Source organism: Tamandua tetradactyla, chromosome 18 (genome assembly GCF_023851605.1).
Source record: "Tamandua tetradactyla isolate mTamTet1 chromosome 18, mTamTet1.pri, whole genome shotgun sequence".
Taxonomy (NCBI): Eukaryota; Metazoa; Chordata; class Mammalia; order Pilosa; family Myrmecophagidae; genus Tamandua; species Tamandua tetradactyla.
The window spans coordinates 59,027,738-59,042,212 of NC_135344.1; the positions used below are offsets into that span (position 1 = coordinate 59,027,738).

A 14,475-nucleotide genomic window follows, 5' to 3' on the forward strand; every position below is an offset into this window, starting at 1 on the left:
CATTTCCTCTGGGTTTCTACCTAGCAGCGGGGTTTGCAGGATCATATGGCATCCCTACCTCTAACCTCCTGTGGAAACACCACGCTGCACTCCTGAGGGGCTGCAGCACTCCTCTTCTTTACCAGCAGTGACTAGTACATTTCTTTCTTCACGTTTTCTCCAGTACTTGTATCTCTCTGTTCTGTTCTTTTTTTTTTTAACAGGGGCAGGCTCTGGGAAACCGAGTCCAAAGTGGCATGGCAGACGAGAACTCTGCCACTGATCCACCATTGCCTGCCCTCTCTGTTCATTTTTAAACAGTTTTATTTACACATCGTACAATCCAACCGAAGTAAAAAAAAATCAGTGATTCCTGGTATAATCACATAGCCATGCCTTCCCCCCACGATCTACATGAGGACGTTCCTTTTATTTTGCAAAGAATCTCATACCCTTCCACATATCTCCTGCTTATTGACATTTAGTTTTGACATATTGCCTTTGTTACATTCAGTGGAAGCATGTTACAATGTTACTGATAGACCCTAATTGCTTGATTGTATTTTTCCCTGTACACCATTCCATTTTCATCACCTTGCAATGTTGACACTCATTTGTTCTCCCTCATGCAAAAACCTATTTGTACATTTAATCACCATCTTTGCCAACTCCAGGCATTCCTAAGTAATTATTTTCTTCTTAATTTTAGAATAAAACATTTAATATGTACTGTTTATTTAATAATAAATAAGTAAAAGTTTTTTTTCTTTTTCTTTTCTTTTCTTTCCCGCCATCCTGTCTTGCAGGAAGAGGTTAAGATACCTGTGAATCTGCTCCTTTCCTTACTGAAGAAATGTCTGCCATCAAACAGGAGTGCTTCCCACAGCTACCCAGCCCCCCATGCCATACTCATGATCTTTCCTGCCCTCCAGCCTCTGTGACCTGCACAGTGTCCTCTCCAATGTCAGTCCTTTCCACCCGTGCTTTTCCTCCCACCTACTTCAGGCTCTTCCGAAGAATCTCATTCTGTCGGTCATCCTCCTTTTTTCTCTTTTATTTTCAAGCTTTTCTTCCCACTAGGCGCTCTCCCCACAGCCTATAAACACGCCCAGGTGTCTCATATCCTAAAAGTAAAGCTGTCCCCTTTCACTTCAGAATGAAGTTGCTTTAAAAGGAGTCTCGTGCACTCTTTCACTTTTACCACCCTTCCCCTCTCTTCAGTTTACCAAAATCTCTTTTTTGCCTTGGTTATTCCTGTTGGTGGGATTCTTGGTGGGTTTATTAAAGGCCTTCTATTAGCCAAGCCAGTTGACCCGTCAGGCCTGTCCTGCTTGCTCTTTCTTTGGTTCCTCATACCCACCATACCCCTGGAAAGCCCCTTGTCCCTTGGGGTCAGTGGTACTCCACTTTCTATTCTTAGTCTTTTTTCTGGATCCTCTTTTCTGGCCTCCCAGCCTTTAAATGTTGATATTCTAGAATAGGATCTCATTTGTCTCTATGATTTTTTTTTAATCTTTTTTTTTTTTTTTAACATGGGCAGGCATTGGGAATCGAACCCAGGTCCTCTGGCATGGCAGGCAAGCATTCTTGCCTGCTGAGCCACCGTGGCCCTGTCTCTATGATTTTAATGACCATTTATATGCTGCTAACTCCTGCTATTTTACTTCTAGCCCAGCACTACTTTCTTGTGCTCAAGCTCTGTATTAGCTAATTACTTCTTTTTTTATTATTATTAATTTTTTCATTTAAAAAAAAACACCAAACAAATGCGAACATTCTTAACTTTTGATCATTCCGCTCTACATATATAATCAGTAATTCACAATATCATCACATAGTTGCATATTCATCATCATGATCATTTCTTGGAACATTTGCATCTATTCAGAAAAAGAAAAAGAAAACAAAAAAATTCATACATACTATACCCTTTACCCCTCCCTTTCATTGATCACTATCTTTACAATCTAAATTTATTTTAACATTTGTTCCCCCTATTTGTTTTTATTCCATATGTTTTACTCATCTGTTGATAAGGTAGATAAAAGGAGCATCAGACACAAGGTTTTCACAATCACACAGTCACATTGTGAAAGCTATATCATAATACAATCATCATCAAGAAACATGGCTACTGGAACACAGCCCTACATTTTCAGGCAGTTCCCTCCAGCCTCTTCATTACATCTTGAATAACAAGGTGCTGTCTACTTAATGTGTGAGAATAACCTCCAGGATAACCTCTGGACTCTGTTTGGAACCTCTCAGCCGTTGACACTTTGTCTCATTTCACTCTTCCCCTTTTGGTCCAGAAGATTTTCTCAGTCTCTTGGTGCTGAGTCCCAGCCCATTTTTCTAGGATTTCTGTCCTATGTTGCAGGGAGGTTTACACCCCTGGGAGTCATGTCCCACGTAGAGAGGGGGAGGGCAGTGAGTTTGCTGGTTGTGTTGGCTGGAGAGAGAGGCCACATCTGAGCTACAAAAGAGGTTCTCTGGGGGTGACTCTTAGGCCTAATTTTAAGTAGGCTTAGCCTATCCTTTGTGGGGTTGTTTCATATGAACAAACTCCACGATTGAGGGTCAGCCTGTTGCTTTCGTTGTCCCCATTGCTTATGAGAATATCAAGAATTCTCCACTGGGGAAAGTTGAATTTTCCCCCTTTCTTGCCATTCACATAAGTTATATTAGGAAATGCACTAGTCAAAATATAAATTTTGTACCCAGTAAACATTTTTTACTTTAGTCTCACACATAGTTTAAGTATTAAAATATGAATTACCATCTATTTTCAATACCCTGCAGTATTGACATTCCCTTGTTCTTCTCATGCGAAAACATTTTTAAATTTGTACATTAAATCACTATCATTATACACTCTAGGCATTCCTAGATTATACCATGTGGTAGTTAGGTTCAGGTGTCAACTTGGCCAGGTGAAGGTACCTGGTTCTATTGCTGTGGACTTGAGCCAGTGGTATGTGAAGCTCATCTGTTGTTGATTACATCTGCGGTCATCTAGGAGGCATGCCTACTGCAATGAATGATGTTGATTTAATTGTCTGGAAGCTTAAATGAGAGAGCTCAACATAGCTTCCTCTCTCAGCCTAAGCAGCTCAGCGTACCTCATTCAGCACTCGCAGCTCAGCCAAGACCTTTGCAGATGCAGAAAGGAATTGCTTTCAGGGAAAGTTGTTGGAACCCAGAGACCTGGAGAGAAGGCCAGCAGAGATCACCCTGTGCCTTCCCATGTAAGAAAGAACCTCAGTTGAAAGTTAGCTGCCTTTCCTCTGAAGAACAATATGTTTTAACGAAATAAATCCCCTTTTATTAAAAGCCAACCCATCTCTGGTGTGTTGCATTCTGGCAAACTAGAACAGATTTGGTACCAGAAAAGTGGGGTGCTGCTGCAGTTTGCAAATACCAGTCATTTTGGACCAGTTTTTTGAATGATAAGGGGAAGATTTTGGAGGAATTGTGAGGAGAATGATGGAGAAATCCTGGAGTGCTTGAAGAGACTGTTGGTGTAAATAGAATGACTGCCAGTTTGGACAAAGGGGGACACAAAAGGGACAAATTGGAGTTTGCAGAGTGAGAACCATGGAAGTTCGGGTCTGAAGCCAAGAAACCTTGGGCCAGGAGAGAGGACCCACCCATATACATGGAGAGGGTGAGTTTGCCCTGAAGGGCGAGGATGAGTCGCCCATCTTGTTGCAGTGGAAGAGTTGTGCAGCCTCAGGCCTTGGAAAAGGTACAGCATGCTCCTTGGGGGCTGGGGAGAGCCTGGCTGCCACCACGTGGAGGGGTTGAGTGTGTGCCCCATAAATGGCAGGGAGCCCAGGTGTGGCCCCAATGCTTGGAGAGGGTGGAGCCGAGAAAAAGGTGGTCTCCTCGGTGTCCCCCAAGGTTGATTCGGAAAGAGGCGGGCCACTGCATAGCCCCTTGGAAAGGGTAGGACTGCCACTTTCTAAAGCCAAAGAATAAATGACTTTCAGACTTTGAAATATAATGGAGTTTGCTCTGCAGGTTTTCAGAACTGTTTGAGTCTTGCGACTCCTGTGTTCCTTCTAGTTTCTTCCTATGGAAATTGACACATGCATCTTGTGAATGTCTTTTGCGTATTGGCACCAGATAACTTTTGAGATTCATAGGTTCACAACCAGAAGAGAATTTCTGCCACTTTAATGTCATTTAAGGTGATGCATATAGTTGTCAAGTTGATAAGGGGTGAACATGTGGTAGTTAGGTTCAGGTGTCAGCTTGGCCAGGTGAAAGTACCTAGTTCTTTTGCTGTGGACATGAGCCAGTGGTATGTGAACCTCATTTGTTGCTGATTACATCTGCAGTCAGCTATGAGGCATGCCTGCTGCAGTGAATGATGTTGATTTAATTGGCTGGAAGCTTAAATGAGAGAGCTCAGTGTAGCACAGTCCGAGCAGCTCAGCATACTCACCTCAGCATTCGAGATGCAGAAAGGAATGACTCCGGGGAAAGTTGTTGGAACCAAGAGGCCTGGAGAGAATGCCCGCAGAGATCACCCTGTGCCTTCCCATGGAAGATAGAACCTTAGTTGAAAGTTAACTGCTTTTCCTCTGAAGAACAATATGGTTTAATGAAATAAATCCCCATTTATTAAAAGCCAATCCATCTCTGGTGTGTTGCATTCTTGGCAGCTAGCAAACTAGAACATACCGTCTCAATCTTTATCTTATCTCTTTCCTTCGGATTTCATTTGTGCCCCCAGGCCTCCTCTGTCCATCATTCTCACATTCAGCTTCATTCAGTATTCTAACATTATTGTATTACAGTTAGGTAGTATTGTGCTTTGCATTTCTGAATTTTTAAAATCAGTCCTGTTGCACAATCTGTATACCTTCAACTCCAATTACCCAATATCTACCCTATTTCTATCTCCTGATGGTCTCTATTCCCAACTGAAATTCTCCAAGTTCATTCACTAATGTCAGTTCATATCAGTGAGACCATATAGTATTCTTTTGTTTCTGGCTAATCTCATTCAGCATATTGTCCTTAAGGTCCATCCATGTTATTACATGCTTTGTAACTTTAGTCTGTCTTACAGCTGCATAATATTCCATCGTATATATATACCACAGCTTGTTTAGACACTAATCTGTGGATGGACATTTTGGCTGTTTCCATCTCTTGGCAATCGTAAATAATGCTGCTATAAACATTGGTGTGCTAATGTCCATTTGTAACCTTGCCCTCATGTCCGCTGAGTAGATACCTAGCAATGGTATTGCCAGGTCATACGGCAGTTCCTTATTTAGCTTCCTGAAGAACCCGCCAAATTGCCTTCCACAGCGGTTATACCATTTGACATTCCCACCAACAGTGGATAAGTGTGCCTCTTTCTCTGCATTCTCTCCAGCGCTTGTCGTTTTCTGTTTTTTGATAATGGCCATTCTGGTGGGTGTGAGATGATATCTCATCTTGGTTTTGATTTGCATTTCTCTAATAGCCAGGGAAGTTGAGCATCTCCTCATATGCCTTTTGGCCATTTGTATTTCCTCTTCTGAGAAGTGTCTGTTCAAGTCTTTTGTCCATTTTGTTATTGGGTTGTCTGTCTTTTTGTTGTTGAGTTGGACAATCTCTTTATGAATTCTGGGTACTAGACCTTTATCTGATGTATCATTTCCAAATATTGTCTCCCATTGTGTAGGCTGTCTTTTTTCTTTCTTATGTTCTATATCTTAATCACCCTGTTACCATGCAGCTGTATGGGCTAGAAACCTTGTTCACCCTTGTGCTCTTGATGACTTAAATCCCAGCTTAATGTCACCTCCTCTCTGACTTCTTCCACTGGTAATGTGCTGTCCCTTGCATATTACAATACATAACACATGCTGTTCTGATGACTTGTTTGCATGTTTGCCCTGTTTCTAGAGGGCTGGGAGTTTATTTTCCATTGTTGTACTGCCAGTCCCTGTGCAATCCTTATGAATATCCTTATAAAATAACCTTATGTAAATATTTCTGTAGGATAGATTCCTAGAAATGGAGTTGCCTAGACAAAGAAAATGATGTATGTATATTTTGAAGTTTATTTGAGATTGCCAAATTGCTGCTTCTCCCCACATAGCATATGAAAGATTGTATGTGTGTGTATTCATAATATGTATGTGTATATATTCACAGTTTAGAGCAGTGCATTCACATTTACTATGTTTGCCAGCAGTGAGTATGTTTAATCTTTTTTTTTATTTTTGCTAATCTGATAGGCTAAAAAAATTCTTTGTTTATTTGATTTATCTGTATTTATTTGATTATTAGTACTTGTAGAAATTGTGAGTTATAACATTTGCTTGTTTTAATATGCGTTTTAACTTTGGTTGTAATCCTCTTTTTATTTTTGGATTTGGTAAGAAAATATGAGAGAAAAAGAAATTTATTTTTAAGTATAGTCACTCCAGAATCCTTATCTGTAATTTATCTTTTCTATCTATTTAAAATGTGTTTTTTGCAGTTTTTGAATGTGTACACTTAGATATCTTATAATATTTACCTTCATGTTTGTCTAATTGTTTGTTAATGTTATACGAGTATTTGCATAATATTCTATATTAGAATGCCTCCATATACATAAAATTACAGCAGCTCTGAGCTTGGTTATATGTCTATATATTTTTTTTGTATGCTGTATAGCAGGATCACGTTTCATTATTTTTCCATGTGTGTATCCTGTTGTTGCTGCACCATTTGTTGAATTTTTGTTTGTTTTATTTGTTTGTTTGGGGAAAAGTGCTTGGACTGGGACTTGAGCTTGGCCCACATGGCAGGCAAGAATTTTACCACTGAATTACCCTGGCACCCCTCCAGTATTTTGAAGATGAGGAAACTGAGGCTTGGAGAGATTAAGAATCTTGTCTAAATGCCTAATGTGCTTCTTTGATGATAATACAAAGGGCAAGGAGTTTCAGAGTCCAGTTCTGACCCTGCAGCCAATTCCTTCAATCAGGACTCGTATCTCTTTTCTTCACTGTAAAATAAGGTGATCTTTCCCCTTTTTAGTACTTGTGGGTAATATAGGTATTTCTGTATTAGCAGCTAATAATGTTCCTACTTAATGGCAATATTCTTTTTATTTAGAAATGAACACAGAAGTAGAACAACAGCTTCTCCATCATGCCAGAAATGGCAACACTGAGGAAGTAAGACAGCTGCTAGAAACCATGGAGAGAAATGAAGTAATCGCTGACATTAATTGCAAAGGTACGCTTTGAATGAACTTTTTTGGCTTTTTCTTACTAGTCTGCCACTACTGTTTCATTTATTTAACACTGATCTTTCTAATCTTGCAGACAGTACATCTCTATCTCTTATCCTAGGAAAAACCCTCACAAGTGTACATAAAATGTCTCTTCTCGTTCCTTCTCTTTCAGAGAAATTGAGGTCTATTAAAATTGTCATGGATGCTAAACTTTTCAAACTACAAGGGTAACTTGAGACTGCAAGGTGCATTTTATGATCATTTTTTTCTTCTCAGCAATATTGTAGTCAAACCTGCAGGTATGAGTGTTTACTGTGTGCATCATGGAAAGTACCTTGGAGATAATAATGGAGAAATAATGAAGACCAGATCCCTGCTTGTACTTGAGATTAGACTAGTAGATTAATAGATGAGTCTATGAAGTACTCTACATTTCAAAATATGTGCTAGGATATGGAAGTGCAAGGTATCATGGAGAGGTTTCTAACTGGAATTTGAAGGATTAGGGAGAACTACTTGGAGAAAATTATATTTACTTTCCCCCCCCCTTAATTAGAGAAGTTGTGGGTTTACAGAAAAATCATACATAAAATACAGGCTTCCCATATACCACCCCACTCCCCAGCACCTTGTGTTGGTGTGGAACATGTGTTACACTGATGATACCACATTTTTAAAATTGCACAGTTAATTGAACTCCATAGACTAACTTAGGGTTCGTGGTATAGTGTACTTCCTTGGTGTTTTTTTTTTTTTTTTTGCATTTATATTCTGCTACCATATATACATTCCACCATTTCCCCTTTTAATCACATTAAGATATATGAGTAAGTGCAGTTAATTGTGCTCACAACTCTGTGCTACTATTACCACCATCCATTACTAAAATATTTCCATCATTCCAAGTAGGAGCTGTTACATTTTAAGCCTTAACTACACATTCCCTGTCCTCACCCTGTCCCCTGGTAGCCTATATTCTAGGTTCCGACTCGATGAGTTTGTTCATTCTGATTGTTTCAAATCAATGAGCTTTTCAGTATTTGTCTTTTTGTGTTTGGCTTATTTCACTCAACGTGATTTCTTCAAAGTTCATCCATGTTGTCACACATATCAGGGCTTAATTCCTTTATTTGGTTGAATAATATTCCATTGTATGTATATACCACATTTTATTATCTGTTCACCTGCTGATGAGTTGTTTACATCTTTTGGTAATTGTGCATAATATTATTATGAACGTTGGTGTGTAAGTGTCTGTTTGAGCCCTTGTTTCCTTGTTTTCTGGGTTTTTTTTTCGGTGTATACCTAGTAGTGGGATTGCTGGGTCCTTTGGCCGGTCCACAGTTAGCGTTCTGACGAATCGCCAGATTGTCTCCACAGTGGCTCTGTGCCATTTTATTTTGCCACCAGCAATGAATGAGTGTTCCTGTTTTGCATCCTTTCCAAAACTTATTTTCTGTTTTTTTTTTTAATAGCAGTCATTCTAATGGGTGTGAAATGGTGTCTCATTAGTGTTTTGATTTGCCTCTCCCTGATGGCTAATGATGTTGAGCATCTTTTCATGTGCTTTCTGGCCACTTGTATATCTTCTTTGGAGAGAGATCTGTTCAAGTCTTTTGTGTATTTTTTCTTTTGGCGGGGCAGGGGTGGGGGGGTGGAGTGCATGGGCCCGGAAACAATCTTTTGTGTATTTTTAAATTAGGTTGTTTGATTTTTGTTAAGTTGAAGGATTTCTTTTTATATTCTGGATATTAAGCCCTTGTCAGATCTGTGATTTCTGAATATTTTCTCCCAGTGTGTAAGTTGTTGTTTTATTTTCATGATAAAGTCCTTTGAGGCACAAAAGTTTTTAATTTTGAGGAGGTCCCATTTATCTGTTTTTTCTTTTGTTGCTTGTGCTTTGGGTATAAAGTGAAAAAAAAAAAAGAACATTGCCTGACACAAAGTCATGAAGATACTTCCCTACTTTTCTTTCAGGGAGCTTTGATAGTTCTAGCTCCTATATTTAGGTCTTTGATCTATTTTGAGTTTAATATATGGTTTGAGGTAGAGGGGAGGAAATGATTCTAAGGGTCTGTGTATAGAGTGTGTAGGTGTTAACTAGTTAAAGATAGGGAAGAAAAGGGTACAAAGCAGAAGAAACAGCATTTGCCAAGGACCTGAGGCAAGAGGAGCCTAGATGGAAGGGGCCTGAGGGCTAAAGATGGGGATAAATCATAATGTGCCTTATACAGCAGAGTTGCAAATATATCACATTCTGATGTGCAGAGAAATAGAATTTATTCTCTAAAATGGCTCTGATATTTCAACAAGCCCCTTCTCATTCTGTAAGTGTGTGTGTGTGGGGGACTAAACATTAGTTAAGTTCTGTAACCCTACATTCAGAATTCATGAGTTGAATATTTTCTTCAGGTGCTTCAATCTTGATAGCCTTTCAGTATTAATGCTTGACTGTCCGGAGCTTCTCCATCCCCTCACTTCCCCACCTTCCCTAAGATGACATTTACATGTAAAGATGAGACTTACTGTATGTTTGTGCAATGGGAGACCAGGGGACCTAAAATACAGGAGGTGGCCTTTGGTTTCTCTGGGACTTCCAACTTCCAAGTAGTCTCTGCGTTTGTAGCTGAAGTAGAACTTGGGGTTGGGTCTCTGTGTCACGTTGGGTGGTTCTCCTGGTCTGTCTCAGAGACTCACCTTGGCTCCTCTTGGGTTTGTGTCCCCTGGGCCTACCTCTCTCACTCCTTCCATCCGGCACCCATCCTAGGCCAGCTGGTTCAGCCACACTCTGCTCCTGTCTTGTGAAGGTGGCATGTGGAACTTAATGACACTCAGGAATGAAGAGCAGCTCTGGTTGGTCAAGATTTGGCCTTCCCTCTTCCTGTACTACCAGATTTGCTTGATGTGGCCACTTTGCAGGGCATAGGGGGAGATGGGGTAGATGGCCCTTGAAGAGACCTTTCCTTCGCATCCCAGATATGACTTGTCTGTTCTCGGTGTGCCCTTCAGTTTGTCTCCCTTTTTGAATCTAAGATCCGGAACCATGACCATGTCTCATCTTCAGCCTTTCTCTGTCCCGCAGTCAATCCCTCTGTCCCAGAAAGGGCAGACTTCAGATCCATATTTTATTCTTTTGGGTCACCTTCTTCTGTCCTAGAGCAGCAAACCTCATGTCCTAGCCCTCACCGGGAAGGAGTCTCATCTTTGCTACTGCAAAATAAACTGTTATCTGTTTCCAGAAATTACAATCTGAGTTGGTTCTTGGTAGGCTAAAGGAATTTAAGAACTGCTCCCTTTCAACAGAGTGGCTTTTAATCTTTACCCCAGGATTTAGTTTTGGATGTCAAACACATTCCTGCTTTAATAATCCTCAGTGACCCTTCTTTCTCCACACCCATGGTTGTCTCAGGGTAAATTTGTGTGTAAGGTCATCTTCTTGGAAATGCAAAACTAAGAAACATACCTTAATGTTTTTTCAAACTTTCACCATCAATCTACTAGTCAGACTTTGTCTTGAGGGCATTTTGAAAGGGCTTGTTTAGAGGAAAGACAAACAGATGTATGTGCAGTTCACTCTATAGAAGTGAATGGGGAGGGGTGGGCAATTTAGAGGAGATGGTTGTGGGTTACATGGAGGTAGAACCAATGGGAATGAGAAAAGTGAATTTAATTAATTAATGTTTGGAGACAGAATCAATAAGATTAACTAATTGAATGTGGGAGGTGAAAAGAAAAGAAACAGGCACGGTTGATGTTGATTTATGGCTTGGGGAAAGATGTGAATGATGAAATGATTAATTGTGGAAACAAACAGGGGAGGGGCCGCAGGTAGTATTGTTGTGAGTGCGTGTGTTGAGATGGGGAGATGAAAGGTGAGGTCAGCTTTGTACTGTTGGAATGTGTGGTACCTTCCTGTCATCCAAATGGAGGCATCCAGTGAAGAGTTGGAAATGGAGCTTTGGGCTTTGAAGCCAACAGCATATGCGAGGAGGTGAAGATGAACCTTGAAGATATCAATATGAGGATTGTCAGGGAAGTAGAGCTTCCAAAGGATACTGAGAAAAAGGCCAGAGTGGTAAGAGGAAACCCACAGGGTTCAGTGCGGTGCAAGCCAGGGAGGGAAGTGGGCCATGCTCCCCGATGCTAGGCAGAATGGTGGCAGCTGGAAAGTGCCCACGGGATTTGGTGTCAGCAGTTATTGTAAAAAATTGAAGATGATTTTAATGGCATGGTGGGAGACAAACCTGGTTTGCAATGGGTAGGTAGTTGATAGAAAGGAACAAGTAAATGGCAAGTGAAGACTGGAAATAGGAAGGGAGAGGGAAGAGGACAAGAGCTAGTCAGGAGCATGAGGTCAAGGGAGGGGTTTGTGTGTTTGCTTTTTGGTTTTGCTTCTTTGTTTTTGCTTGTTAGGTGGGAGAGACATTTAGTTGCTCCTTTTTATTAGCAACTAAAGAGGGAGAGGTTGAAGATATAGATGAAAAAGGAGTTTAGGGAAAAACTGGAAGGGATGAGATCCAGGGTCAGGAAGAGTGGATGGATTGTAGAAAACACGGTTGAAAGAATGTGCATAAGTAGAGATCAACTCATGAAGTTTGAGTGTAGGGTTACAGAACTTAACTAATGTTTAGTCTCCCCCCCCCCCCACCTTCCAGAATGAGAAGGGGCTTATTGAAATATCAGAGCTTGAAGGATGATAGGAGATCTCTGTCATGGGGAGAGCTAGGTTCCAGTTAAGAACAGAAGGAGAAGAAAGGTTCAGGGAAATAGCTGAGCTTCTAGGATTTATTAACGATGGAGTTAGGGTGCCAGAGGGCCTGGGGAAATATTTGAGAGGAAACAGATGTGAGAGTTTGGGTAACTGACAGACAATTCAGGGAGGGCGTTGGCTGTAGCAGTCTCTCTGGGGGTTTGTAGAGGTCTGTCCTGGGGGTGCTGAGGCAGGAATCTGAGGTTCTGTTGGTTCAGTCCTGAGATCCACAAGCCGAGGACAGCATGTAATCCAAGCGAGGTGCCTCTTTTCCATGTAAGCCATTAAACCACACTCCTGTCCCTAGGATTGTGCTGTGCAGCAGCCTCTCCCTGGCTTTATAACCTCCAGGGGTGGACTTTGGGATTTTGATAGGCTGCATCCTTTCAAGCCTGATTGGGAATTTTGGTGAGCTTTTGGAGCTTTCTCAGCTCTAAGCTCTACTGCCCTATTTTCTGTTTTGTCAAATTGAATTATGTGGTTCCCATTTTTGCAATACTCAATTGTTTTTTATTAATCCAGGATCTACTGCTGGGGTCTGACATTTCATCTCTTTTACCTTTTGTTCTTGTCATTTTGTTGAACTCTCTAACACTCTGGTAACCCAATATCCTCATTAACTGAGATTTTATCAGAAGTCAGAGGCTCCATTTCAGTCACTGTGGAGCAATAGCTAAATGAATGCATCAGGAAATAGTCTAATGGGTCTTTTGCATTTTAATCCTTGCACTTGTTGCACCTTTTACTCTGTCTTTATGTCTCTTGCCTCTGGCTAGTTAGTTAGCAAAGTGAGGGCCATTGGCCAAGGCATTGATGCAGCTTATTTGGGAGAGATTAATTTTATTGTAATGTTACCTAAATCACCTCTAGAAATACCATATCTTTTCCCATTTTTAGGAAAAAGTAAGTCTAATTTGGGATGGACACCTCTTCATCTGGCATGCTATTTTGGACATAGACAAGTGGTCCTGGATCTATTGAAGGTATATTTATATTCTTAATGTTTTAATGAATATAGTAACTTTTGCTATTATGGAGGTTATAGATGAAAGTCTTACAAAAGTCACCTGAGCCATAATGGCTTATTTAAAACAATAACTCATCATTAAAGACAATTATTCCTTACTAAATACATAAATTAGATTATACTGATTGAAATTCTGTTTTTCATTTATTTTTATATTATTTGCTTTTTAAGATTGCAAAAGGTAGACATGTAAATTAATGAAGATATTATTTTCTGTTTTGTGAGCCTAACACTTAAGAAAAAACAACACGTGCATCCTAAATAATTAAAAAATGTCAGAATTTCTTAATGAGCACGCTACAATTTAGGACCTCATATTTTTCACTTCTTTACTGAATAATTTTTCACATATTGATATTCCTGAAGTTGAATTTCATCTTGCTGTAGCTCTGTACATTTAAATGGGGTATCTTTTTTTTTTTTTTACCCCTGTATACTTTTTAAATTGGTGGTAGAGAAAATAGCATATTTCATTCAGAGATGATTTTCCTTTATTTGATATGGGTGCTTCTAAAGCAGAATGACTATAGATTTTAAAAGAAAAGTACCTTTGGGTGGGCCACGATGGCTCAGCAGGTAAGAGTGCTTGCCTGCCATGCCCGAGGACCCGGGTTCGATTCCCGGTGCCTGCCCATGTTTAAAAAAAAGAAAACTACCTTTTCAAGTGGGTTTTTACCTTTCAGGAAGCTTACTATTTTATTTTTTACTACGAGTTGAATTTTTTAGTAACGATAACCAGTTAATATAATTATTTTAATTTCTGAAATAGTGTATTTTAAAGGAATTATCTTCATTTTTGTGTATTTTTTAATGTGCAGAAGATATTTAAGGTTTTTGTGTCTCCTAGGCTGGTGCAGAAGTAAATGTCTTAAATGACATGGGAGACACGCCACTTCATCGAGCTGCCTTTACAGGACGAAAGGTGAAAATCATTCTATGATTAAGATTTTGCAAGTGAAATATTTGCAAGTGTACTATAACTACTGGATCAGCAACTGGGAAAAGCCACAAAAAATATCTAAACCCAAGCTTTAGGTCAAAAGACCACAAGATCTTAAGAGCCAGTGAGGTCAAGTACTAAGGCCGGGTAGGCTTCCACTCTGTGGCATCCCCGATACATCAGTGGAAGCATCAGTCTGCTTGTATGCCTCCAGGGATGGGGAGTTCCTGAGTGTCCTGTCTTTTACGAAGTAACTTCAATGAGGTATAATTTACATTTCATAAAATTCACTCTTCAATGAATTTTTAGTAATTTACGTAGTTGTGCAACCATCGATACAATCCAGTTCTTATTTTCACCACCCCAAGTTTCCTCGAGTCTCTCTGTCTTCATTCTCTGCTCTTATCCCAAGCCCCCAACTACCACTGAATTTCTTTCTGCCTTTTGTAGAAATAGGGGTGTGTTTGTGTTGCAGGGCACAGAGGTGGGGTGAGGAAATTGGGATAGTGGAAAGGGGAATGGGAATACCTGTGGATAAAGGCTAAAGG

The 14,475-nt window shown here is 40.2% G+C and overlaps 1 protein-coding gene across 5 annotated transcripts in view; it reads left to right on the forward strand.

The window, feature by feature from the left end:
- Positions 1-14,475, forward strand: part of OSBPL1A (oxysterol binding protein like 1A) — a 264,203-nt gene that overhangs the window by 10,513 nt on the left and 239,215 nt on the right. For 4 of the 5 annotated variants that reach the window (XM_077135758.1, XM_077135756.1, XM_077135759.1 and 1 more), the window contains exons 2-4: positions 7,090-7,212; positions 12,858-12,943; positions 13,835-13,909. In XM_077135758.1, coding sequence (XP_076991873.1) covers positions 7,092-7,212; positions 12,858-12,943; positions 13,835-13,909 — 282 coding nt within the window. In that variant the 5' untranslated portion in view covers positions 7,090-7,091. Of the gene's footprint in view, positions 1-7,089; positions 7,213-12,857; positions 12,944-13,834; positions 13,910-14,475 lie in introns of those variants that run through there. The other variant, XM_077135760.1, reaches the window with a different exon arrangement.